Source organism: Seriola aureovittata, chromosome 12 (genome assembly GCF_021018895.1).
Source record: "Seriola aureovittata isolate HTS-2021-v1 ecotype China chromosome 12, ASM2101889v1, whole genome shotgun sequence".
NCBI classification, from domain to species: domain Eukaryota; kingdom Metazoa; phylum Chordata; class Actinopteri; order Carangiformes; family Carangidae; genus Seriola; species Seriola aureovittata.
This window is the reverse complement of record NC_079375.1, coordinates 22,271,344-22,297,807: the sequence shown is the minus strand read 5'-3', so window position 1 is coordinate 22,297,807 and position 26,464 is coordinate 22,271,344. Positions and strand designations below refer to the sequence as shown.

Genomic DNA, 26,464 nt, shown 5'->3' with positions numbered 1-26,464 from the left:
GTCGTCAACGATGACGCGGCGTGGGGGAAGGCGTTGCTCTTCGCTGTCGCTGGGAACTGACTAGAGGAACGGAAAATGGCGGACCTCGAAGACGTTACGCTGGACGGGAGACCGCTCCAGTCTCTTCGAGTAGCAGATTTAAAAGCTGCTCTTGAGGAGAGGGGACTTTCGAAAAGTGGACAGAAGAATGCTCTCATTAAAAGACTCAAAGGGGTGAGTTCTGCTTCAAATATGGGACCACGGTTGGTGTGAGCTAACGTTAACGGTGAGACGGGCTGATGCTCTCTTGAGGGCCGACAACTGAGTATCGTTACTGCTGAGCAGGAGAGTTATCGAGGTTGATGACCACGAGTCAGCTGAAAAATGCGTTGATTACTCTACGCTGTGTTTGATCAGTGTGTTCGCCGTGTAGAGATACGGCAACCGCAGCAAGAGCGGGACTTCAGACAACTTAGTAGCTAATTTCAAAGTGTGTGGTAGGGTTATGTTGTCCTGTTAGCTCGTTAGCTCCCCTGGCTAACGCTGTGAGTTGAGCGGTGGCCTCGGCAACTGGCTTGCTGCTGTGTATGTTCTCGTTAACGGTGTCTGTCCCAAGCACTGTTAGCGTGCACGAGTTTAGCCGGGAGGTTGACGTTAAACATATTATTTAGCTAGCGTTTAACAGCTAACATCGAGTGTCTAATTAACAATAGTGCAATTAATTTTAATCGACACATTTTGCTGCGTTCAGCCAAATTTAGGAATAGTTTTACTCCAAAATATATACTATGCCCGCGAGCTGCCGTAGGTCCTGTATGAGCCAGTTTGTTTACACTGCCACGGGTATTCAACCTTATCTACTCCGCCATGAAAGTTGGGCCATTCTTTTCTTTTCTTTTCTAACTTGGTAGGCTGATTACCATTTGTCCGCTGAATTGCGCCATGGAGGCAGCAAGTGGTGTTTATTTTTGCTTCTCCACGTTAAACGTTTCTTATCCCAATATAGCGCTGTGTCACCCCTGTTTTACTTGTGAAATCTGAACAATTATTTATTTAAAGGCACATGAATTGTTTCTACATCGTCTGTTCCCAGTTTAAGCACTATCAAGGTTCCTGTTAAAATTGGGAAGTTCTGGTTGCACAGTTGTATACAGTTGAGGCCCACATGCTCCAAAGGCAAACCACTGTCCAAGGAAAAAAATATCAGGCAATGGGAGGCTCTGGCAGGAGTGGATATTGTGTATAGAAATAACATACAAAGTGAAGCAATATGAAAATGGAGATTTAACCTAATATAGTCACGTGTTGTTTGCTTTACTTTTTTGGTTATATCCAAGTGTGTGGGGTGCAGGGTGAAATACTATAAGCTGCAGAATAGGACAGATGCTGCATGACTGCAAAATGTGTAGAATTTATACACAGTTGAATCAAGTAGGGTCTGCAATTCTCATTATTCTCAATCTGCTTTGCTTTCTATCTGGCCTTGCACTTTAGGGTCTGATTGAAACTTATGGCTTTTACCATGTAATTGTTTTGCATCTGACCAGGGAAATTTGTTATATGTCACCCTCCTCCTCTTCTCCACAAGTTACAGGTTGCTCTCTACTTTAAGTTGTATTAAAGGCAAAGAGGCGGTGATGCTGAGTGGTGTTTGTCCCTTCAATGCTGATGCCAAAGCCCACAGAGATTCACATGACTTTGCAAAGGATGGGAATGTTGTCATAATATAAATAATTATAGTGCAGTACACAATAACTGGGCTGACATAAATGACCCAGATATTAACATGCAAAAGCACCAGTGCCAACTATGAAGGATACTTACCTATAATTTACATTGAATAAATAGAGTCTCTTGTCTTAAAAACAGGCTCTTATGTTGGAGAACCTGCAGAGGACCTCCACAGCTCACGTTGGACTGCAGCCAAACTCTCAGGTAAGTGTTCCCAAGATGCTTTTATTTTCATTTCAAAGGCAGAAGCCACATAAAATGACCTCCTATACGTAAATGATACACAATTCTCGTAAATGTCTTCTAAAAGAATGAATAATCGGCCTTCAAGACTTGCAGCCTATCTTTAATGGTCTCTCTGACTTTAGATTGGTGAGGAAATGAGCCAGAACAGCTTTATCAAGCAGTATCTGGCTAAACAACAGGAGCTCCTGAGGCAGCGTCTGGAGAGAGAGGCTCGTGAAGCATATGAAACAAATGGTAGGTGTTGTTTAAACCCTCTACTGCATATAACTAAGTTAATGTGCTTATCTTTGGTCATTATACAAAACATTTTTGTGATTTTGTTTACTCGATTTTTGATAACAGAGCAAGAGGACCACGCAGAAGTTAACAATAGTACTTCATGTCCTCCTCAAGCCCAGGTAGGATTTCATATGGTTTATTTTATCCATTGCAATTTTCACATCACAATTTCTAATCCTTCTATCTTGAGATTCTCTGTGCTGTAAAAGATGTTGCTCCTTTGCTCAAGAATTGTGTTGGATCATTCACATGGTAGAAAACTGACATAGTGCTATGACAAGATAAGTCTCAGTTTCCTTTCTGTTCTCATCAGGATGTTACACCTGCATTGGCTGAGCAGCAAAAGCCACCAGGCCCCTCTGGTGGAGAGGGAATGTTTGCTGGAGGGAATGAGGGAGAGAGTAACAGGAACCAGGAGGCTCACATGTCTGGTCCTCCAGCGTCTGGCTCTGTGGCCATGCGTGTTCCTGAGAGGGGTTCTGCATCCAGCGAAGTTCCAGCTGACAGCGACGATGAGGATAGCGAGGATGGAGAGGAGGATGGTGACGATGATGACTGGGACAGCGGTGCTCGGAGGAGAAGCCTCAGAGAGCCAGCTAGAGTACCCACGACCAGAGAGAGGTCCGGAGCATCCTGTCAACCCCAGCAGCAACACATCCCTTCCCTTTTGTCTCCTCAGCTACGCCAGCCAACACCTCCCCCCTCCCCGCCTCCAGAGTTGTCATTCCCCTTACCTGACACCCCTAAACAGAGCCCCCCTAGTCCAGATGTAGCCCCAGCTAGGCGCTCACCCAGTAGCTCCAGCTCTGGTTCCTCCAGCAGCGGCAGCCGCAGTAGCAGCCCAGAGCCACAGAGGAGTGGACATGCCGAACGCAAGCCCGGACCACTGACCCTTCTGGCACGTAAAATGGAGTCGGAAGGTGCTTTCTCTGGAGCAGGTTGGCACGGCGGCGATGGGGAAGGCGATAGACAGGAAAGCAGTTCGCCTTCAGCTGCATCGTTCCCCGGCAGAGGGCCTCCAGAGGGTCTGGTATCTGCCATCACTCACACAGCCAACACTGCAGGCCATGTGCCATTTCCCATGATTCCAGGCACCAACCAGGGTGTCACAGGAGCACAGTTGGCCCATATTCAAGTACCCGTGAGTGTGCTCAAGGCCACTGCAACAGAAGAGAGGGACAGAGAGAGGGACTCTGAGATGGAAAGAGAAAAGGCGTTTGAGCTGGAAAGGCAAGAGAAGCAGAGAAAACTTGAGCAAGAACGAGCAATGGAGGTAGAGCGTGAAAGAGCTCTTGCACTAGAGAGAGAGGAAAAGCAGAGAGCTTTGGAGAAAGAGCGAATTGAGCGACAGCAGGCCTTAGAAAGAGAAGAACGGGAAAAAGCTTTACAGCGGGAGAGAGAACTTGCTCTGGAGCGAGAGAGGCAGGAGAGGGAGCTTGCTCTGGAGCGAGAGAGGCAGGAGAGGGAGCTTGCTATAGAGCGAGAGAGGCAGGAGAGGGAGCTTGCTCTAGAGCGAGATAGGAAGGAGAGGGAGCTTGCTTTGGCTAAAGAGAGAGAGGAGCGAGAGCAAGCCTTAGCACGAGAGAGGGCCCTGGAGCTGGAGAGGCAGAAGGAGATCGAAAGACAGAGGGCTCTGGAACAAGAACGTTTACAGAGAGAAAGAGAGGAGAGGGAGAAACGAGAGAGAGAAGAAATGGAGAGAGCGCTGGAGCTAGAAAGAGCCAAGGCTTTGGAGAGGGAAAGGGAGGAGAGAGAGAGGGTTCTTGAGCAAGAGAGGTTAGAGAGAGAGAGAGCTTTGGAGGCTGAGAGAAAGGAGAAGGAGAGGATTGAAAGAGAGAAGGCCTTGGAGCAAGAAAGGTTAGAAAGGGAGAGAGCCTTAGAGCAAGAGAGGATAGAGAGAGAGAAAGCCCTGGAACTAGAGAGGGAGAGAGCCTTGGAGCAAGAGAGGATAGAGAGAGAGAAGGCCTTAGAGCGGGAGAGAATTGAGCGAGAGAAAGCCCTGGAGCGAGAGAGAATAGAAAGAGAAAAGGCTCTACAGCAGGAAAAGTTAGAGAGAGAGAGAGCTCTAGAGCAGGAAAGGTTGGAGCTTGAGAGGAAGGAAAAAGAGAGAATTGAAAGGGAGAAAGAATTAGAACGAGAGAGGATAGAGAAGGAAAAGGCCTTGGAACGAGAAAGGGAGGAAAAAGAGAAGGCGGCGAGGGAGGCAGCTCTGGAACAGGAGAGGATGGAGAAGGAAAGAGCTGAAAAAGAGAAGAAAGAAAGGCTAGAGAGGGAGAAAGCTCTAGAGCAGGAGAAACTCGAAAGGGAGAGAAAGGAGAAAGAGAGAGCTCAGGAAGAAGAGAGGGAAAGGGCTCTCGAACGCGAAAGATTAGACAAAGAGAAAGCCATACAGAAAGAGAAGGAGGAGCAGGATAGGGCCTTGGAACAGGAGAAAGAGAGAGCTAGGATGGCTGAAAAGGAGAGGGAGAGTCACCTCCCTCCATCCAAACGTGGCCGGGAGATTGGTCTCACCCCCCTGCCCACTCCTCCCCCCCTCTCCACAGGACCAGCTAGAAAATCATCGACTGATGCAGGAGAGCAGGAAGATGTCCATGCTCCAATGTCCCGGAGTGAAACCCAAGCAGCAGAGTCCGGTGCATCGATGTCACCAACACCTCTGTCGCCACAGTCCTCATTTAAGAAGTTCCGGTTCTTAAGGGACTCTCCGATTCAGCCCCAATCTTCCTCCACTTCCATGGTTATCAAGCGGCCCCGTACCTTCTCTGATACCCCCCAGCCTCGGGCCTCACCTGTCTTCTCCCCCACCAGTTTTGGGGAACGACAGCAGGAAGGACACAAGCCCTCTGCTGAACAGGAAGATCCACAGAAGCAGACAAAACACGAGGTTGTTGCCGGGCCACCGGGATCGGTTAGGATCCAGTCTAAGAAGGAGACAACTGCTGGCACCACATTGAGCCAGAGTTCCACAAAAGAAAGGGCCACAAGTCTCGTATCAGAGGACAAAGAACAGGCAGATTCATTGAAGACTGAACAGGCTGCCAAGGAATCCACCAAAAAGGCAAAAGAAGTGGATGAAAGCAAGCGCCCTTCGAGTCCAGTGGATGCCTCACAGCGGAAGGGAAGAGATGCAAAGAAGGAAGTGAAACAAACGAGACAGCGGTCATCATCTAATGATTCCTCTTCCTCAGAATCGGACTCTGGGTCCTCATCATCATCTCGGTCCTCGAGGTCATCCACGTCTTCTCAAGAGGACACTTCCTCCACCTCCAGAGGTAGAAAGGTAAGTAAGTTGTCAAGAAGGAACCTCTGACTGTCCTTGACATACAGTTTTTTTCATTGAATCATATTAGATACATTTCTTACACTGATAAGCAGAAATAAAAATTGTATTCATATAAAGTGAGACCAAATCTATACTATTGGTCTAAATTAAATTCAAATAGAAAGCACATAGCTCACACCTTGAAACTGGTTTGTTTTTGAAACTGGCATAATAAATTGAATTCAGATCACATGAGCTTAATGAAGGCATGACAAGTAATCCCCAGGACATTGCCTAGATCCATGTTGGAGTTTCCAGCAAATGGATGTGTGCGGAATTTCCATGCAGTTTGGATTAGCAGCCTTAATGATGTAGGCACAGCATGCAAGTTTTTCATACAACAAGAATCGACAGTTTAAAGGTGTTACAGGGATGTGGCTTTATTTATTCATAGCAACAGGTCATAAAACTGTTATGGATTGCCCATTTTACCGTGGTGGTGTGCTATGCATACGATCACCTCATTTATCTATTCGTTACTTACATGGCATTATCACAGCAGGCGCTGTCCCATTGCTTTCAGCTACCTTCATTTGCTGTGAAACAAATATTGGTGCATGACTGGTTTTCAGACATGACTACAAAGAAGCCGACTGTGTCTTGGCTTTCACCAAATTTGTAGTTTTGTGGTGTGTTAAGTTCTCGGCAGAGCATTCAACTCTGATTTGGCAGGTAGTTGTCCGACAAGGAAAGGAGAGAATACCTGTTATTGTTTACTGACGTTTACGGTGCATTTTAAGGGAAGATGTGATTTGCAGTCATTTCGGTAAAAAGTGGAACAATATAGATATTGTTTCACTTTTTACCACAATATGTAGTTCCAACCGGCACCTGGCCTCAAAACAGGTGAAGGTGCGCACAACGATTCTGCTGGGATTTGCAATAATTTCACCTCAGCGTATCTGAGGTTACTGAAATGGTGTATTGGCAACATTAATTGGCATTGTGTGGTAGTGAAGATATTTGGTATGGGGGCATCCTATTCTGTAGACTAGTGCTGGGCTGGCTCAGGGGCTGTGCTATTGGTTGTGACCCCTGCATGTCTCCTGCATTTAAACCTTTGCACTAGCTGTTTCAAGGGTAGTATCCTATGTGTTATATCTATGTCTTTAGTTACATACTCAACACTCACTGGCTTTAATGTAAAGACACCTATGAAGAGTTTGTGTAGAATACCATAAACACAATGCAAAGACGTGGTTACATGTATAAGTCAGATGATGCCGTATCTGCCCTTAAAATTTAACTGAAAAGCGGGTGGTTTCAGCATTTGTTTTCAATAGCTCTGTTTATATTAAGGTTGTATTATCGTTTGAAAATCAAAATCAAGTTTTGTGTGTTTTTCTTTTTTTTGTTTAGTGCATTAAAATGTTGCTCTGCTGTCTGTCTCTTGTAGGACGGGAAACCTGGAAGAGATCCCTCACCGCAGCACAGGGTGACAGGAGACGCTCAGGCTGAGGGTTTAAAGGAAATCCCAAAAGCCTCTGCTCGCAAAAGAGAGATGTCTGGAGAGAGGAGTAACACAACTGCTGATGGAGATAGTCACACCAAGGTCAATTGCTTATAAAGTCACACACCTACAGATTTTTTTAACACCTGTGACAAACATGTGAATTCAAATCTTACCTAAAAACATCAGTTCCTTAAACAGGTTTTCCTTAAATCAAGTTATGCAACAGACAAATGTCACAACGGATTTTATCTGACTTTTATTCTCCCTCTAGTGGTGTTACCTTAACTACATCAGTGACTTTGACATACAGGACATTGTTTACATCTTATTCCATTTCCTGCACTTTTAAATCCCCAGACACCTTTCATTGAAGCTCCAACCCGAGAGGGGACACAAAGAAAAAGAAAGCACAGCGAAGCAGAGGAGGAAAAGGACAAACAAAGGTCTGGTTTTCAATCCTCGTATTCTGAAACATGTCCTATACATTGTGTGTGTGTCTGTGTCAGAGTTACACACTAGGGATGGGTTCAAGTATTCGTTGTTGACATCATTATTCGAATAGCATTTCACTACTCGTGCACCTGCGCACGTGTTGTTTTTGGCTACAATAGTTCAACTCAGTTGGCGTTATGTTTGCCATGGCAGCCGTGACCAGGAAAAGTGCTGTCTAGAAATACTTTAATGAAAATAGATAACAATAACGTGCAGTGCAAGATAAGTTAAACTTGCATATCTTGTTCTCCGACAGCCAAACTGTAGACTTGGTCGGGGAGGTCCGCGTCCGCTTGTGTTTAAAGTTGGACACGTACATCCCGTATTTCGTTTTTTACGGTAAATAAATTTACGAGTAATCGAGTTCACAAGCTAATGAGAGTACTCGAATATTGAAATTACCAAATAAATGCCCATCCCTATTACACACACAAGTGAATGAGTCTGTGTCCTTACAGCATTTCAGTCTGCAACAGGGTGGGTAGTGATAGTTAAGACTCTGCTGTGCAGCTGTTCAACAGCGAGTCATGACATGTCAGTACTACAAAAGTTATTAACAGGCAGAGATTGTGCTTCAATGACTTCATGTTTGTGAAACAGTTTTATGAAAGGTGGTTTAGTTTTGCCAAAAGTCATTTGGTTGACAGTATTTTCACACCCACCCTAGGCACTCTATCTGACAGATCAGATGAAAAGGTTGTTCTTAATGATTCCTTCAAGCGAAGGAAACTTAACTTTTCATTTTGCTTCCAAGTCTTCTTTTCAAGATGCAGTAGTCTAAATATGAAATGTTCTGGCCCTCCTTTGACAATTTTCTTATAAACATAAGTTGATGAAAGCACAAAAAATAGTTTAAATCAATGTCAATGAAAACACTCACTGGATGTGCAAGTGTAGACACTTCCACGAGTGACCTCATAAGTCTAAAAGTGATAAGCAAATTGCACTTTACAGAAGCAGATAAGACCAGTCTGTAATGAGCCTGGTCTAAATGATAATTTGACTGTAATGAAGCCTAGTTTGCAGGTGAGTTAAGGTCTTAACTTTACAGATGAGGTCCATTAAGTGTCACAGTTAAGAGACGGGTGTGTGAATAAGTGATGTGAATATTCAGCTGGATGTTTTCCCAATTCTAGAGTTGACATACACAGAATCAAGTCCACATTGGAAGATAAAATTACCACTTTATTCTGCAGAAGTTATAGCTTGTGAGAATTACTTTTACAACTGGACAGTGACTCTAAACATCAGGCTTATCAGAGCCCCCAGAAAATCAATAAGCGTTGATTACATGGCTTCACTTTAATAGTCTCCAGACCGCACTGCCACTGAGCAGCTCTGGTGCTCCCAAAGGATACAGATGTAATGTGGTGAAAAAATACTTTTCTGAGCAAAGCTATATATAGAAGTATTGTTAAAAAAAAAACTATGACTGAAGACTTATTTCTACATAAATAATAAAACGAAAAACTCATTAGTAGGAGAGTCATTTTTATATTTATCTTGCTCACCTGAAATCGCTCCACGGTGTTGAATGTTATGGTAATTTTGTGGTCATTGTTTGGGAAATGTTGCTTGATCATTGCCATCAGATCATAAGATGCGACGCCATAAGTAATCTTTGTGTGTGCAATACAGCGATGTGAGGATAAGAGATGCTGGTATTGAATTTCCCATCAGGCGATTGATGAGGCTGCCTTGAAGCCGGTGTGGCTGAGAAGATGCGGGTCCTTTTAATACATGATCTTTTTTTTTTTTTTTTTTTTTTTTCTTCTTCTTCTTCTTCTTTTTTTTTCACTCGTTGCAACATGGCTGTGCTCCGTCGATGGTTTTAGCTGCCGATGCCGGCCCGTGGTTTTCTCCATACAGCGGCTCAGTTAAAACAGCAGGCGAGGCTCTGACCGTCGCAGGTTGTTGGTTGACAGCGGAGTGCGGACATGAATGTGCTCAGAGAAGAGTAGTCTCTGGTGAGAGGACGACCGGAGGGAGGGAAGAGAAGGTGGCTCGTTGCGACGCAGTCGTTTTAGCAGCAGTCGCAGCCTCTATGCTGCGTTTTAACCGAGCACACTTCGTCTGTTTGCAGTGAAGTTTCCCCCGAAGTTGATTTTTTTTTTTTATTATTATTATTATTATTATTATTATTGTGTGTGGAATGAGTGGACGTGTTTGCGTGTGCGCGCGCATGAGGATGGCATGACAACGTGAGGCGCGCGCTCATTTGTCAGGTATTGTGTAGCTGTTGTTGAGCGTTAGGTACGGTGTTGAAGGAGAACTGCGGCGGCTGTATATTCCCGGACTCCTCTCCTCCTCTCCTCTCCTCTCCTCCTCTCCTCTCCTCAGCTCTGTGAAAAATTAAGAGAAACGCATTTGAGAAATGACGGTGACTGTGTTCGGCCGCGTGATGCGTTAAAGGCGCAGTTGTTTTACCGTTTACCTGGCTGCTGTTTGTGTTTCAGTGGAGTGGTTTCAACTGCTGAGATTTTTAATACGTTATTTCTCTGCCTTGTCTTTTATAAGGAAGTTACTATCTGTATTCAGGGCTGCATGACTTCTTACATAAATGTAAAATGCTGCTCAAATGAACATAGTGCTGTGCATTTATTTCAATTTGACTACAAATTATGTGTACTTCATGTAATTGCTGACAAATTACCAACACATAACAAAATATTTGGATTACATATCCATATTTTAAGAGTTGTTATTGCTGCTTTCATAATTTTCCCTAAATCTGATTTTAAGTTTTATTTCAAGTGGTATTGACATGTTAAAAGTTTATTATCTGTTTCGTTGTTCTTTGAAATTCTGAAAGAATTTTTAGGTAAATTAAATAAGTAAATAGTAAATTATATTTTTCCTCTGTTCTCCGCTGTAACGATTACCTCTTTTCCTGCTGATATGTATTTTTCACACTACACAGGCAGGAGAAAGAAACTGCTATGGCAGAGCCAGAGAAGCTTCCAGAGACCAGCGAGGAGGTAAGGCATCTGAACAATCATGAATCATCTTGGTCCTCAAAGCTGTCAGAGGACTTGGATGGATGGACCCATTTGAGCCTATATAGCTGCATCTCTTTTGATTGGCACATATATTTTTATTAACTTGAATACAATACTCTATTGGTCATTTGATTATGTCTATATTCTTTGTTGGAAATCTTTGCTTTACAATTAGATATATTTCAATTAGATGGCTTAATGAGCCCTTTTCACAAGTGTTAGAATGTGTTTAGGAAGTTACATTTTTTAAGTTGGCTGTTTGTGAAACCTTTGTTGCCACTGTCATAGGCAGAAACAGCAAGGGCATTTTCTCACTGTGGCTGATGTTTAAACCCCAAATGATTGCTTTGTTATAAAGGTGCTCATGCCTCTTCCATTGCCCCTATTGGTTACCTGCATACTACCTCTGAACTACTACCACTTCTACTTCTACTACTACTACTGCTACTGCTGCACCTGTTCCACTGTCCCCAAGAATCCAGAGCTGACCACAGCTAAGCCCCCGCGGCTGCACTGCAGAGGGACACTGCTGGCAACAAAGGCTGCCTCATTTTCATGGATATGGCTGGCAAGAGCTATTGATCAGACCAGAAGATTCAAAGAAGGGGTTGGCTAGTCAATGAGGCCCATCCCTCTTAATCTTTTATCCGCTATGTGACCTCGCAACCTTAAAGTCAAACTGGAGAAGAGACACCCAAGCAAGTGTGCTCACATCAAGTCATGGCTGCTGTGATACAACTGAGTAGTTTTCAGATTGATTCACCGTGAGACATTTTTAAGCCACCTGCAAGGAAATTTGGGACAAAATGGACATTTCATTTAACGTGGTTGGGGAACTGTAACATGCATACAACGGACATTTTGGATTTTGTTGATCTCTTGGAATGGGATTCAGATTTCTCCAGCAAATGCCCGTCTTGGATATGACATGAGTTTTCAAAGAGGCCAAATCTTTTATCTGAACACAATGGGCTTGACAGTTTTTATGTGAACTGAAGAAGGACTTACCATTTAGCCCCCTTTCTACAGCAGCCATTGCCAATACAACTGAACATTAAGATCAGACTTCTGGACTTGTGTGCACAGTGACTATTGACACCTCTCGTCATCTGGTCGGCTTCTGCTTCTACATCTTTAAAAGGACTAATGCCAAAACACCTGAGGATGACTGCTTTGGCCAAAAGCACGTCCAAGCCCCCACCCAAACGAACTATTGAACCCATCCTGCCAGCCAACCAGCTTTCAGATTTCCATCCAAACATCTCAGCCACCTTTGATTGGACCCTTGTTGCCTAGATACAGTACATGCAGTCGTGATTGGGCCATATCCAAACCAGTAAGGATCAGGTGTCAGTGGTACCAGGGAATAAATAGATGTTTACCCAATGTTAAAATTTCATACAGTTATTTTGAAAATGCTTAGTTTCCATTCGTACTCTCTGTAGTCTTTGCTGGGAGAAGCAACTTTTTTTTGGAGATGTTTATCATACTGGTTACTGCGGTTTACTATTACTTCTATTTCAGTGAACACATTATTATTATTGGATTTAATGTGTCTATTCACACACAGCGTTTTAAAATAACATTTTAGCTTTGGGATTTAAACTGCAGTATTTCCACCAGATAATTGTTTGATTGATAGAGACTGCGACTACAGTTTACTCTTTTTAAAGCAAGTTATATTCAGGAATGTATACATGTAGATCATCAAATTATTTTGAATGGCACACGATTAACTTAAACACTCAACAGTACAATCTGGTGCCATCAGTAGACCTGAATTAGAAAAAGACTCTGCACAGCAGTTTCTATCATTCACTCTCAGTCCCTACTTGTCCCCCTTCCTGTTATTGTTCCACCTTTCCTCCAACCTGTCCATGACCATTTGTCTCTACTCCTGCTGTCGGTGTCTGGCTCTCACCTCTCCCATGTATCTTGGGTTGTTTTTGTCTTGTGTTTCAGACACCGAAGGCCTTCGCAGCTCGTAAGATCTCTCTTAGCAGTGAGTACACTCCACCAACTTGCCCTCTTCTTTACCAGCATGTGTAACTGATCAGTAGTTTTGGTTTTGTGCCTTTTGTTGCAGCTAAATTGGTTAAAAAATTATTACGTGACAGTTGGAATTTGTTCAGAACATTTTTTCAAACTTGACTTTTTGAAAATAGTATGCCTATACTGGATATACCATGTGCCTGGTAATTAATATTTTTTCTTGTATTTTTCTTCCTTGTCTTTCTAGGCAACAAATTGTCCCCGGTCAGTGCAGAGAGTGAGCAGGAGTCTGGGGCTGCGGCCGGTCGCAAGAGGAGGTGGGGATCCAGCACAGCTGTCACTGCCAAGAAACCTTCCATCAGCATCACCACAGACTCTCTCAAGGTACTTGCAGTATAGTCGGACTGATTTCATGTTGCACAGCCTGTGTCCTCTGTGTTGAATGTAGCAGGCCACGTGCTTCATCCGTGTGCTTTGTGCTCAGTCTCTGATCCCAGACATCCGGCCGTCTCTTGGCCAGGAGGCAATAGTGGATCTGCACCCGGAGGAAGCTGTCCTCTCTGGGATTGAGGATGAAGAGAGGGAGCGCTCTGACCAGGACCTTCAGATCCGTCGCACTGTCACACAGGTCTGTCGACAACTTCCTTTTTAAGCGACAGATTAGGAACTGTCTTTATTTTGAAATATGAAGTGCTCTTCAGGAAAGGCGTATGTTAACTTTTTATTGAGAGTTGCTTATATTGATCCTTTTCTTCTATTGCAGGTGGTGCACCCGGAGAGCCAGGAGAATGGACAGAAAGAGGCGAAGAGGAGCAGACATGGGGAGCTGGAGGAGGAAGATCTACGAGGAGACGGAGAAAGCACGAATGAAGAGAAAATGGAAACCTCTTTTCCTGGAGCAGTGGAAACCCAATCACCATCACATACCAGCCATGATGTAGAAATCAACACTGGTAATAAAAATCATCACAATATAACCTAGTACAGATAGGACTTGATTTGTTTTTTGTTTTGTTTATTATTTCCAAAAGTTGATCAATAACACAAATGAAAGTGGTGGTGTCTTTACATTATGAGGACTGTAATGTTGACTTTTTCCACTATATGTATCTTAGTGACCCCCAGCGACACCTTCATTCGACGCTCCATCAGCCAACAGAAAACAGGTGTTTCTATCACAATCGATGACCCTGTTCGCACGGCACGGCAGCCTTCACCGCCTCGTGGCAAAGTCTCCAACATTGTTCACGTCTGCAACCTGGTGAGATGACACTTAACTGCTGCTTTCCTAAACAGGACTGGGGTTTGATAACATTTATCCAGTATCAAATTAATCATGGGATCATATGACCTGCCGTTGTCATTCGAAATGGTAAAAGTAACAACGCCGGCTAAAAGTAAAAAGCTGCTACCTGAATGTTACGTGCATTGAACTTTGCTAATAACAGTGTCCGCACTAGACATGGGTCAGGCTGTGACTACACAGATAATACTGTTTATGGTATTGTATATGTTGAAAGACTGCACGATATCCCCAAAAAAATTATATTGCGATTTCAGTTCAGCAACGGTCGTTTTTGCATTTCATTTTCACGGGAAAAAGATTTAAAATGAGGACGATGTGATTTTTGTTGGGTCTTGTACCAAACAAACATGCTCCTTTTTATGTCTGGGGAATATGATTGGAGAATATATGCCGGGGCGTCGCTGTACCACCACAATGCTTTATGGTATCTCTTGAGTCACCTATTGGGTCTTAGGACCTCACTGTGTCGTCATCAGCTACCACCTCAGTCACTTCCTTAAGAAATATACATAGAAGTTGTTTATATTTGTAGTCTTTGATTTGGGTAATATACAGCATATATTCAAATATGCATTGTGTATATATGCTTGGTATTTCTGCTCACGCTGTTATTTGTTGTGTAACTGCTCTGTAACATTTTGTTTAGGTGAGGCCGTTCACTTTGGGGCAGCTTAAGGAGCTTCTCAGCCGAACTGGATCCCTGGTGGAGGAGGGCTTCTGGATTGACAAAATCAAGTCTCACTGCTACGTCACTGTAAGTTACTACCAGCGTGTGTTTTCTTTGATAGAGGACTGTAGCTCTGAACCAGTTCTTCTGGCCTGTGGAATGTTTTTCCTCTGTTTCATGGAGCTATCGTCTTCTCTCTGTGTTTAGTACTCCTGCTCAGAGGAGGCCGTTGCCACACGGGAAGCTCTTCATGGAGTGAAATGGCCTCAGAGCAACCCAAAAGTCCTTAGCGTGGACTTCTGCCAGCAAGATGAGGTAAGGCCTTATTGTTATCTGTCTGTGTTTGTCTCTTGTGTCCACAATGCTCAGTCATCTGGAGCATGAGAATATCTGTAGCCTCACAATACCTCTGCTTTGTAGCTGGACTTCCACAAAGGCTTGGGTGCAGCTGACAGACCCGGAGCTGAGGAGCAGGGTCCTGGCTCCGGCCGTGGTCGAACACCAGGCCTTCCCTCTCTCCTCCCGGAGCGAGACCAGTGGGCTGAGCGTGAGCGTGAAATGGAGCGTCGGGAGAGGGCTCGAGCTGAGCGGGAGTGGGATCGTGACAAGGTCAGAGAGTTTGGGAAACCTGGAGAAGAGAAAGAGGGAGGTCCTCGGAGGTCGCGCTCTCGAGAGAGGCGGCGTAAGGAGAGGGGAAAGAGCAAGGAGAAGAAGACTGAAAAGAAGGGTAAGACATGCCGACATGTGATTAGACTGGTATTTACATTAGAATTAAAATAGACTTGTGTTTTATATTTTGTCTGTTTTTCCCCGGCAGACAAAGCAGCCGAGGATCCACCTGCAAAGCTGCTTGATGACCTGTTCCGCAAAACTAAAGCAGCTCCTTGCATATACTGGCTTCCACTTACAGAGGAACAGGTGAGACACAGAGCGGGTTATACTGTTTGCTTGCTGCTTTTAATGCGTAACTAAAGTACATGACCTATATTTCTAATTCAAGTAAAGAATTCAAGTCTTACTCTGTGCATCTTCTTCATTTTAGTTTGTTCAGCGAGAAGCTGCCAGAGCAGAGCGGATGAAGGAGCGTGAGAAACGGAGGAAGGAGCAAGAGGAGGAGGAGGAGAAAAAAAGGGAAGAGGAGCGCAAGGAGAGGATGAAAGCTGGAGGTGGCACAACAGGAGACCGGAGTGAGGGTGAGAAGGACAAGGACAGAGACAGAGAGAGGGATAGAGACAGAGACCGAGGTAGAGACAGAGACAGGGAGAGGGAAAGGGAGAGGGAAAATGACAAACGCAGGGATGGCTACCGTAGGCCGGGGGGCAGCGGGGCAGGAGGGGGGCGACGCTCACGCAGCCGCAGCGACCCGCGAGAAAGGCGACGTTAATGGCAAATCAACTGACGGAACTGTCCTAGAGACCACCCTCTTCCATTTGCCTTTCACTACATGTACTTTGTTACAACTAAGACCCAACAGAGGACCAACTGATGTCGTCACCATCTCTCAAATTGTCACCTTTTTTAAAGCACATCTACACCTACACACAGTCATGCTTAAAGGGGACCATGATTTTTTTGCAGTGTTGTTTCCCAGAGTGCTGTACGTCTTGTTCCTGTCGAGGTTCGATATATTTTTCTTTATACATTTGCCTCTCTTTATCTTTGGTTTTTGCTTTGACGGCATAGCAGTATGGCACACTGGGTAAAATTTTGATTAATTCCCCCAATGTTCCCCACTTGCCCTAAAGTGTAGGTGCCAATTATGATTTGCAATCAATTGCCATCGCCTCAGTGTTTAACAGCTCCGCAGTTTGGATGAGGATTCCTTTTTGTTGCTGCATGTAGTCCAAGGTTCTCCTTGCCGGTCCTGCCCAGAGAGAAAACTCGGCCCTTTGTGCAGAGGCTGGCATAAATCTGAAAATATTGGAATAAGTGTGTTTGGCATTTTGTACAGACATATAAGAGTAATCAAAATCATGTCTTTAAATGAGGCAGCTCTGGGGTATTTTTGGACAGATGTGGAATAACTACTAAGGCAATGCAGTGTTTGTCTCTCCCTCTGTTTAGTTCAAGAGATGTCTCTGCGGGAGAGAATATATGTCTGTCGCACCTGACACAAGTTATGATTATGTCCTTATAATTGATTTTCTTCTTCCTCCCTCCTTTCCTCCTCTTCCTCCAATTCTCTTACCCTGTAGTGTCGATACAGGCCCAAGAGGGGAGGTTGCATTATGAGTTTTCTCACCAATGGTTTTAATATTGTTTTTTAATCGTTATTTTATCATTTAGTACAAAGGTTTGTTTTTGTTTTTTTTTTAATTTTTATTTCTTCTTTGAGTACGCCTATCAGTGGTGAATGTACAAATAATAAAAAATTGAAGTTTGAAATTATTGCGATGTTTCTTTTTCCATTCTCCCTGCTGATGGAGTTCGTACTTAAATTTTTTTTTTCCATTGCTCTCGGTGATGACGGTTCAAAACGTGTAAACTCTTTGCATAAACAGATGCTGGGAATAGCTTAGTTCCAGCTAAGTATACATTCTGTAAGTTAAATCAGTGGTTGCACTTAGACTCCACAAGGTGTCAGTCACACCACATTGTGGCTCAGCTCAGTCATGACATTTGATTTCATGCAGTCCAAGTTAAACTCAGAAAATGACAGAATATTTTACACATACAACATGCCAGAAACTTCATTAGTCTCTATTTTGGCAGATGCCTCTTTCCCTCGGTGCCGTGTCAAAGTAATGACAACGGCATTTTCTTTCACTTAACAGTTAACTTTGTGGTTTCCTGGGAGTTGGGAGTGTTTACCCTCTTTACCATCTCTCTCTGCGTTGCCCACCCATTCCTTCTTTTAGTCTGTTGTTAATCATGCATTTGCCCTCTTCCCACTTGTGTTGCCTTGTTCCATCTCTTCAAGTCTTGACGTTCATCCTGCAGAGCTCAGCAGTGCTCCTATGTAATTACAGCCCTATGGTCGCTGAGCATAACATTTTTCTGCCCTGATGCAACTCAGTGTGTCTGGACTCTGCGAGGACCAGTGAATCCTTACCCCTGGCATCTTTCTGGCAGCACAAGAACACATTTCTAAGTGGGGCAGCCGAGTTGGAAAGAGCACATGAAAAAGACTTTGTCCTCCACCTCTAATGACTTTATCTGTCATGCTGAAGATAGTTTTTCAACAAGATAAGCATGTATGTGAGCGTGCATGTGTGTCGGAGCATCTGTGAGTTGGTTTGTACCAGGCAGCTGGCGGTTTTGAAGATAAGTTGAACTTGAGGGCATAGTGATATTTTTGCCAAATACAAAGTTAGAAAGGATTGCTCCTGTTAACAATTTAGGATGGTGTGTTAAAGTAAAAGGAGGGAAGGCAAGATACTGACTCTCATCAAAAAAGCCTATGATTTTGAGCCAGTTTTCTTAAAGAAAATGTCATTAGATACCAAAGGTTTAAAGGCCCAGTGCAACTTTACACATTACACCCAACCATACCTGAAATGATGTGTGTAAAAACAGCATACTTTTTAAAAACTTAAAATGTTAAAATGTCTCTCTTGAATGCGAGATTAGATGAATGTGCATTTAATAATCTCCAACAGCTTCTGAGGAAAATGTGTTCAAAATGTTCAAAAAGCTAGTTGCTAACTTTTAATCCTGGGTAGGTAGGTTTTTGCTGAAAATAGCTGTTTGCTTCAACAGGAAATTATGTTGATTAGAGCAGTAGGAGTGAACCAAAACAGTAAGTTGAAAGATGCTAAAACGTTCTGTAGAACTGAGGGTAACTGCAGAGTGAGGTGATTAGGTTTCCAACCCAGAAAGGGCAGAACCCCTCAGTGTTTGGCCCGGTTTATAGGCAGAACCCTATTGTTTTTGTGTCGGATTATTATTATTATTATTATTATTATTAAATTGGCTGAAATTGCGGATGAGCTGGAATGAGCAAAAACTTGGCCATATAACTGGAAATTATGTGCAAGTGCTTCCCAAGAAATGAACCCAATTGTGGCTCGCCCTTATCTCCGTTTGTTCGATTGACATCAAATTTGACACAGATCCAGCTCTGTGTCCTCTACAAAAAAAAGTCCCTTGGACCATAAAAGTCTGCCATGTTGGATCTTTCGCTATTTAGAATTTTTTGTTCTAAACCCAAGGTCCCATTGCTATCAAATTTTCTTCTTGTCATCATCGGGCCAAGCTTATTAAAAGTTGCAGAAAGATTGATGATATCGTTAGTTTTCAAGATTTTTTCCAATGACCTTTAACAGGGACTGGGCTTAGCAGGAAACTGGCCATAACTCATTAACTATTTGTCCAATCATCATAAATCTTGGTAGATATTTGGACTCCACCCCCCCCCCCCCCCCAAAGAAACATGAGCCCGATCGTTGAGATGGTGATAATTAATTAAGGCCCAAAAATGACACACCAAAAGTCTGACTGACTTGAACTTTGTCTCAGCTCAATGTTCTCTTCTAAAAAGCCTCCTGAAATCTAAAAGTCTGCCATGATGGATTTTCCACCATTTTGACATCTCCTCCTAAACCTTGGATCAACTGCTACCAAATTATCTGTAGATCATTACTGGATTAAGCTGATTCAAACTTGTATAGTGCTTGTTGATATCTTATTTGTTTTTTCAAGATTTGAACTTTAAAAGTGCGTGGCTCAAAACATAAACAGACCAAAGTCAACAACTGTTGAGATGTGTCCACTATAAATACTAGAAACATAATCTTAAGGTTTCATTCAAATCTACGCCTAGGGGACTCTACGAATGCAAAAAAAGAAGGGCGTGGCATAACACAAATCAAACTGTAAACCAGAAACTGTTTGGCCAATCATTACAAAACCTGCATGATATGTTTCCTATCAATGTTGAACCACGTGTGTAAAACTATATAGACATCACTTAATAGGGGGCAGCGCTAGTTCCTAACGTGCATGAGCCTGGTGCAAATTGTTCCATAAATCAGTGAATCTTCACAAAATGTGGTAGATGGAGAGTTAGGGTTAAGGAAAAAAGGGAAATTGTGTCCTCTATTGCATTATGGGGCTTTTATTTTGAAAGTAGGTTTTGTATTGTCACAACCTAATCTTTGAAAACTGCTATATTGTCATTTGCCTTTCATATTGCTGATGAATTGCACACAATCGAGAGGTTAGTTTTGTCATGATGAACAATATGGAGACAAGTGTTGACTGGTCATGTGTGACAGTAGTACTTTTACTTTTTTCAAGTATTAAATAGAATAACAAATTACTGTTTCAATTCCAGAAATAAGCGCAAATGTGAATCTGTACATTTCTGCTTGTGACTATATTTCTCTTTGGATTTGTCACTTGTAATAACACCACATTCACATTACACATAGTAATTTGATCCATGGTTAATAAAGGAATATTAATTAGTGCAGCTATTTGCAAGTTTTACTGTTGCTACATATCCAGCATTATCATTAACAGCTGTTTACTCACCAGTCTAGAAGAAACATTGCAAATTCAGGATCGAACTTCATCCCTTGACTCAACCAACAGCTGTCTCCAATGGTGGAAAGCAACATCAATGTTAACTCTTGTGTGTCTTTTCTTCTACTGAAGTTAGCATGCTAACCAGCTAGCCCTGTGCGTCTCGCCACTTTCCGATAGCGACTCGCCGTAGCCTCCAAGCTGCCCTGAAGACGTAGCGCGGCTACGTCTTTATAACCTCTTGTATTACAAACAACGTCAAGCAACAATCACCACCCGCTCCCAGCAAGAAACCATGTTCGGCTGCAGAGAAAACTTAAACCCTTTAAGGGTAATGTTAGAGGAAAGGTCAGAGATCCCAAGAAACATAAGAATTTATTTATTTATGAAAATCCATTTGTTTGTTTTTGAGATATGATGTTGCAGCTGCTCGACCAGTGGCCACCCTCCCTTCAGAAGAAGTCTAGATAAGGATAAGGAAATATCTGGTTTCAGTCCAAAGAGCTTGACAGACCAACCACCCCACTGATGTCACCATTTTAAGGACTGGAATGAAGATTTACTACAAGTATTTTCCTGCTAACCGGCTGAAGTCCTAAAAATTCTAACAGTTATCTTTCTTCTATTTTGAGCCATCAACATCTGAACTGCTTACTGCAGCTTTACCCCCGGGATGACCTGAGCTCGTGACCAGGGAAGGCAGTCCTGAACATACCCAGCTCTGTCAAATGCCACACTTGGAAAAGATCTGTGAGCCCAGCAAATCTGAAGTGAAACAGCTGGAAAGCACCGTGTGCACAGATGTAGAGATGACTCAAAACAATGTTTCTACAGTTGTGGGTCTTTGACTGAACCACCGGTGACAGCTGCGGGACCACCTGTGTCTGGTGCAGAGCTCAGGTCCGTGGTGTCGGCCTCCATGACCAACCAGTCAGCTGAGCAAGGACCCTCTTATGCTGAGGAGTGGGCAGTAAAAACCAAATGTTTTTGCTTTGTAAGCAGCACCCCCCCCTCGCCTCCATCTCCCCTCCTCTGTGTAACCACATAGGTCTTTGTGTCCACAGCTTAGGAACTCACCATAAAGGCCCTCGAAGCTCCACTTTCAAAGACAACCTCTGATGTGGCCTTTCTGATCTCTGTGTCTCACTGACTTTCCTCTTCTTCTCCTCTGACTTGGAGTTTTTCTTGCTCTGTCTGTATCCCATTTACCCATGGTTTCCCCCTCTCTCTCTCTCTCATACACACATGCATACTCGCTCTCATGGATTTCCTTTTATTCTTCAGTGAAGGGAAGCTGGGCTGTGTCAGGAAAACATGTGAGAAGAGTTTGAAGAGATGATGAAAGACAACGATATCTTGACAGTCAGTCTTAGCACTCCTTAAACTTCCCTTGATATATACACACCCTTCCCCCTCCTCTCTCAGCCCCCCCCCCCCTTGTGATGACATGTATGTGCTTATGGAAACCAGATGTGGCCTGTTGCGATGGAAGAGGCGGTGAGAGAAAGAGAAAAACCATGCATGAGGTTGTATGATACTTCATTAACAAGCTGCAGGAGATGTGGGGAGGGTGAGGAGGAAGAATAAGGATTTTTGGGCTCTTGCAGCTTCTCTCTTGTGGTCTCAAGAGTTCAGACAGTGACTGTACATATATTTAGATGGCTGATGAAATGTGCCCACTAGCCTGTCTGGGCCTGGAGCAGAGCAGGGGGGTTTCCTTGCGGATATGGCTGGGTCAGGACGAGGGTAGCTGGGCTTGTAGAACCTGAATCAGCATCTACTATGATGGAAGTGTTTTCCTGCAGGGCTTAGGAGACTTTTGAGGGTTTTAAAAAAAAAAAGAAAAAACGAGCTAAGGAGGTTGAAATGTTGATTGTTCAACTTCCCTGCACCTGAATTTTTTTTCACCCACACAATACCCCTCCCAGACATTTAAAAGAGACGAGACTGCTCCCACTGCACCACACCCAATTCAAAGAGCAGGCATTGTGTTGAGCGTTTCAAAAACAGGCATGCAGCTTTAAACTGATAGCTTTAAGCAGATTCAGCTCGGCGGGGGCAGAGACAGACAAGACTGCATGGCTAAGAAAACAAAGATCACAAAGCAGACGAGATGAAAAACATGATGAAACGGAGAAAACAGATTGGGACATCTGGGGTGCTCGAAAAATATGTTTAACTAATGGGGGGGGGGGGTATTTTCCATGCATATCTCCATGTGTAGCTAAATGGAATAATAAGATGCAGACATAACGGAAAAAGTATTAGTTATTGATCCCCCTGCTTCCACTGGCTGTGTATACCACAAATAAACTGTGTGAGAGAGAGAGAGAGAGAGAGAGAGAGAGAGGTTGCAACAGCTCAGAAATACTGTTGCACCCTCCCAGAGGGTGTAGGACTTTGTTTAAAGGTCAACAAGTCTTAAAACTGAGCATGAATAGAGAGCAAACCCAGACTGAGGCCTGATAGACATTTTCACAGCATTAAACATGTCAGCAGGAAGCACAGTTACTAATAACTTTAACAATGGCTGTGTTTTCATTTATCAGCCGGTTTCAGCGTCCTGGTACTGCACATGCTGGTTTACTGGCATACTTGCATTGAATGGACCGATGATTAACAGGCTACTCTTGTGCTTTTCCTGCTGTGACACATCACATCCAGTCAGTCACTCTGTTTGCTGTCCCTGCTGTATTGTTTCTGCACATCAGTTTTTAAATTGATCCCCAGTTTATACAAGTTTTCACTGAATGTATAGGTCGCAGAGGAGCCGTCACACACACCATCCAAATCCCAACGAAGCGTTGTTTGGACCTGCTCATCAAACAACTCGATAGGTTCACAAATGTGAATGTGAAACCGCCGTCTGTGACTGACTGCTGTGTATGTTCACCTACATGCAGCCCGGAGAGGCGTCGTTCCAGCTCGGGAAGGAGACTACAAAACTTTATACAGAAAGCCCGCGTTACAGTCCAAGGGGGTTGGTTTGAAAGACACTTCCGTTTACCAGGCATAGGTAGGTTTAACTAAAAGACTAAAGCAAATTGCATTATGGGAAGTGGATCCAGTTTGTAAATATCTTGGCTTGTGCTGCATCAACTGTGAATGTTCTTTTTTTAAATCTGTCTCTCACATGTAATATTAAATTGATGGGTAAGCCCTTTAAGAAGTGATAAGTCAGCAGACATGCTTATTTATAAGTTGAAAATATGGCCTGGTGGTGGTGCTACATTAATAAATGTCAATCCTTTTTTTGCCAGATGATTTCATTCCAGTCCCTCACGTTTGTCCTGGAAACATTTTAGCCACAAACAAACAAAAGGCAATGACATCACCTCCTCTCCTCGGCGGAGGAGCTGAACACCGCAGCGAGCTCCGGCCCCGCACATCCTTAACCTCTGCATGTCTTTTTAAGTTGTGTGAGAGTAAGAGAACACGGACGATGGCAAAACCCTCTGCTCCTGTTTGTTGTATCAGTGCTCGGTGCAGGATGTGGCAGAGCTTTAACTGATGCAAATGAAAACCATGTGTAACCTATATAGCCGCTCACCAGTTCCCCCTAAGAAATGCAGCTTTCCACCATCCCACATCCTTGTTACCAGGCAGAGCGCAACACCAACTGTTCATCATTCTCTTTTTCTTTCCCTTTTTTTCTTTTTTTTTTTTATGGGAAGGTTACTCGGTCTTCTCTCTGAGGTTGGTCCTGCAATTACTGTATTATATTCGTTTTGGCCATTACGAGACACAATAGCCAAGAGCAGGACTTCCCCTATTGGGAAGTTTCCATTCATCAGCCTGCAGGCTACACACATACCAACTGAAACAGGCACAGGAAGTGTCCAGCACAGAGAAAAGACAAGAAACATAAAAGGAGCTAGCTAATGATGTTTGGTGACTAGAATTTAACTTAGAGAGATAAAATGTTGAGAATAGCTGATGTGAGTGTATGTTTGTATCCCAGCCTTTGTAAACAAGAGGATACACAAAAGTAGCACTGGAAATCAGGACTAGAAAATGACCATTTCATTTATCTGGGTGAAATGTGAGAGCCAGAGGAGTGGAGATGGCTGGAAGAGGCTGGAACATGGTGGTGTAGTCCTTTGTTGGACTTTGTGAAAAAAAAAAGAAAAAAAAAAAGAAGTGAGTCATTTCGCAGACAGTGAAGAAAAGCTCTCCAGTTACACACAGAGAAGAGAGAAGAGAGGACTGTGGGGAGGAATTATGCTGAGGCGATTCTTTTTTTTCTTTCTTTTTCTTTTTTTTTTTCACTCTGCAGAATCAGCTGTGGGAGACAGAAAACATCAAGTTGTGACCCACAGCTAAATTTCTGACTTGTGTGCAGGTCACAGAAACGAGTGGAGCGAGGAAAAACATCGTGCACACACAGACGCGCACTGAAAGCTGCCGAGGACAGAGAAAAACTCACGGCTCTTTCTTTACGCATCCTTTTTATTGGGACCCTCGATATATAGTTGAAAAGCCAATTAAACAGATCCAAACCGACTCCCATCCCCCACACGCTCATTGCCATGTCCTGCTGTTTGTCTGGCCCACATGATGCAGTTGGAATTCCAGATGTTGCTCATGGAATTCTGCTCCATCTCTGGCCTCCAAATGTGACTTAACCCTCCTCATTCCTCCTTCATCTACTCCTCCTCCATCCCCCCCCGAAAAATCCTCGTGACTCCTCTCCCCAACCCCCGGCTCTTCAAAACACTGCAGCAAAGTGGAGACAAATGGGCGCCCTAAATCTTTTCGGCACAATAGGAAAATACCTCATCATTTTAATTGCATAAAGTCCCATTGCAGTAATCATAACATATCATAGAGACGCTGACCCCCACCCACTAGCTTTCTCTCACAGTCAGTCATCTTTACAGTGGGCCTAATGTCTGTATGGGAGTTGTTCATTAGTGGGATCATTAAGGAGTGGGGAGACGCCTAGGTTTTCTGTTCTAGCTTTTATTGGCTCACGGTGGATGGGAGTGAACACATACACGGTGCATAATGCACAAATAAAAGCATTTATAGCTGTGCAAAACATGCATGAGAGCATGTTTGTATTACCATACTTGTGAGGACCTGCATTGACCACATTCAGCCACTGACCCCATGATGATATCTAAAATCCCTCCACTGTTTATCTAAATCCTAAATCCCAAACTTTCCCCCTCGAAGAAAAGGTGTCCTCGCTTTGCATGATTTTCCCTCATCGTCCTGCTCTCTGGTCCTCATAAGTATGGACACACAAGAACACACACACACACACACACACACACACACACACACACTTTCTCTCCTTAGCCGTATAGCTGAGATATGTTTTCCTGCTGTGCAGCAATGGTTTTACACAATCGTCTTCATCCCTGTTTCTACTTAAGCTTTGGATCCAGTCCGTGTTTTCCGACCCAGTTTCTGGCCTGCCAGTTTCCGAGCCCCAGTAACACAGAGTGGTGCGGTCGGGGAGCAAGAAAGCTGGAGGTCCAGGAAGACTGGGGAAGACCAGATGGAGGAGTGATGTGATCAATATGAGTGGTAAAGGAGAAGAGTCTAGGTGAGAGCTGATGATTCGAGAGCAGTTAGTCCTAAGTTTAAATATTACTGCATTAAAGGAAGCAAATGACACCAGCAGTTAAAGGTCCCATATTTTACACTTTGCTGTAGTTTTGTTTGAAGTTTTGATATCTGTAATGAGACATATTTGTGGTTTTAAGAACCAAAAACCATCTCAATATACTGTAGTTTTACAACTCCTCTCTCCCACTTCTCTCTGAAGCTCAAGCAAGAACAGGGCGTTTTGTGTCGGTCCCTGAGCCTCTCCTCTGATTGGCTGTCTGTTGTCTGAGTGACGCACGGCCAGGCCAACCTCAACCTTGTAGCCTGCTACTGTAACTTGTTAAACTCACCAGTAAATGCAAATTACGATGTTCACTCAGCGCTGAAATGAGCCAAACATTACTATCCTTGGGAAGGTTGTGCAATGATATATACGCAGCTGGCGTGCTAGGGGGGATGGCCGAGGGCAGTGACTGTATAACTGTGACATCACAAAATTACACTCGTCCCGGCAGCTCGTTTGAAGGCAGTTTTTTTAATACATGGAATACGAGTGCGGTTTTTCATTTTTCCGTATTTCTCAGATTGAGCGTAATGATGCTGCTAATGATACAGTATTTATTTTACACCTCAACCTCCTTTATAATCAACAGACATGGGAATCTCACTTTTCTACAATATGGGACCTTTAAGAGAAAAATGGCAGAAAGAGAGAAGGATTAAGGAAATGGTTTACAAAGTGAAAATCAAAGCACAGAAAGCCTTTTGAAATTACTTTATTTTGTAAGAAAAGCTTAAAAGTATAAGTGAGTAAGGACACACACACACACAATCTCATTGAGAAAAACTAGATCATTATCATTATTATCATCATCACTAGTATCATTATCATTGTCGTTAAACTACTTATAACCCCTGACTAGTAATGTAGCACCATGATTTGAAAACTGTAAACAAGTACAATGACAAAAAGGAG

General features: G+C 43.5%; 1 protein-coding gene across 1 annotated transcript; it reads left to right on the top strand.

Annotated features, from left to right (window-relative positions):
- The first annotated feature begins 50 nt into the window (after window positions 1–50).
- Window positions 51–16,856, top strand: acin1a (apoptotic chromatin condensation inducer 1a). The gene is made up of 18 exons (XM_056392498.1): window positions 51–213; window positions 1,849–1,914; window positions 2,079–2,190; window positions 2,299–2,354; window positions 2,549–5,515; window positions 6,954–7,109; window positions 7,368–7,453; window positions 10,423–10,480; window positions 12,464–12,503; window positions 12,741–12,877; window positions 12,978–13,121; window positions 13,257–13,446; window positions 13,609–13,754; window positions 14,446–14,553; window positions 14,674–14,781; window positions 14,887–15,193; window positions 15,284–15,384; window positions 15,509–16,856. The coding sequence occupies exons 1-18, from the start codon at window positions 76–78 to the stop codon at window positions 15,848–15,850; spliced, it is 5,262 nt and encodes a 1,753-aa protein (XP_056248473.1). The 5' UTR covers window positions 51–75; the 3' UTR covers window positions 15,851–16,856.
- The last annotated feature ends 9,608 nt before the right edge of the window (window positions 16,857–26,464 follow it).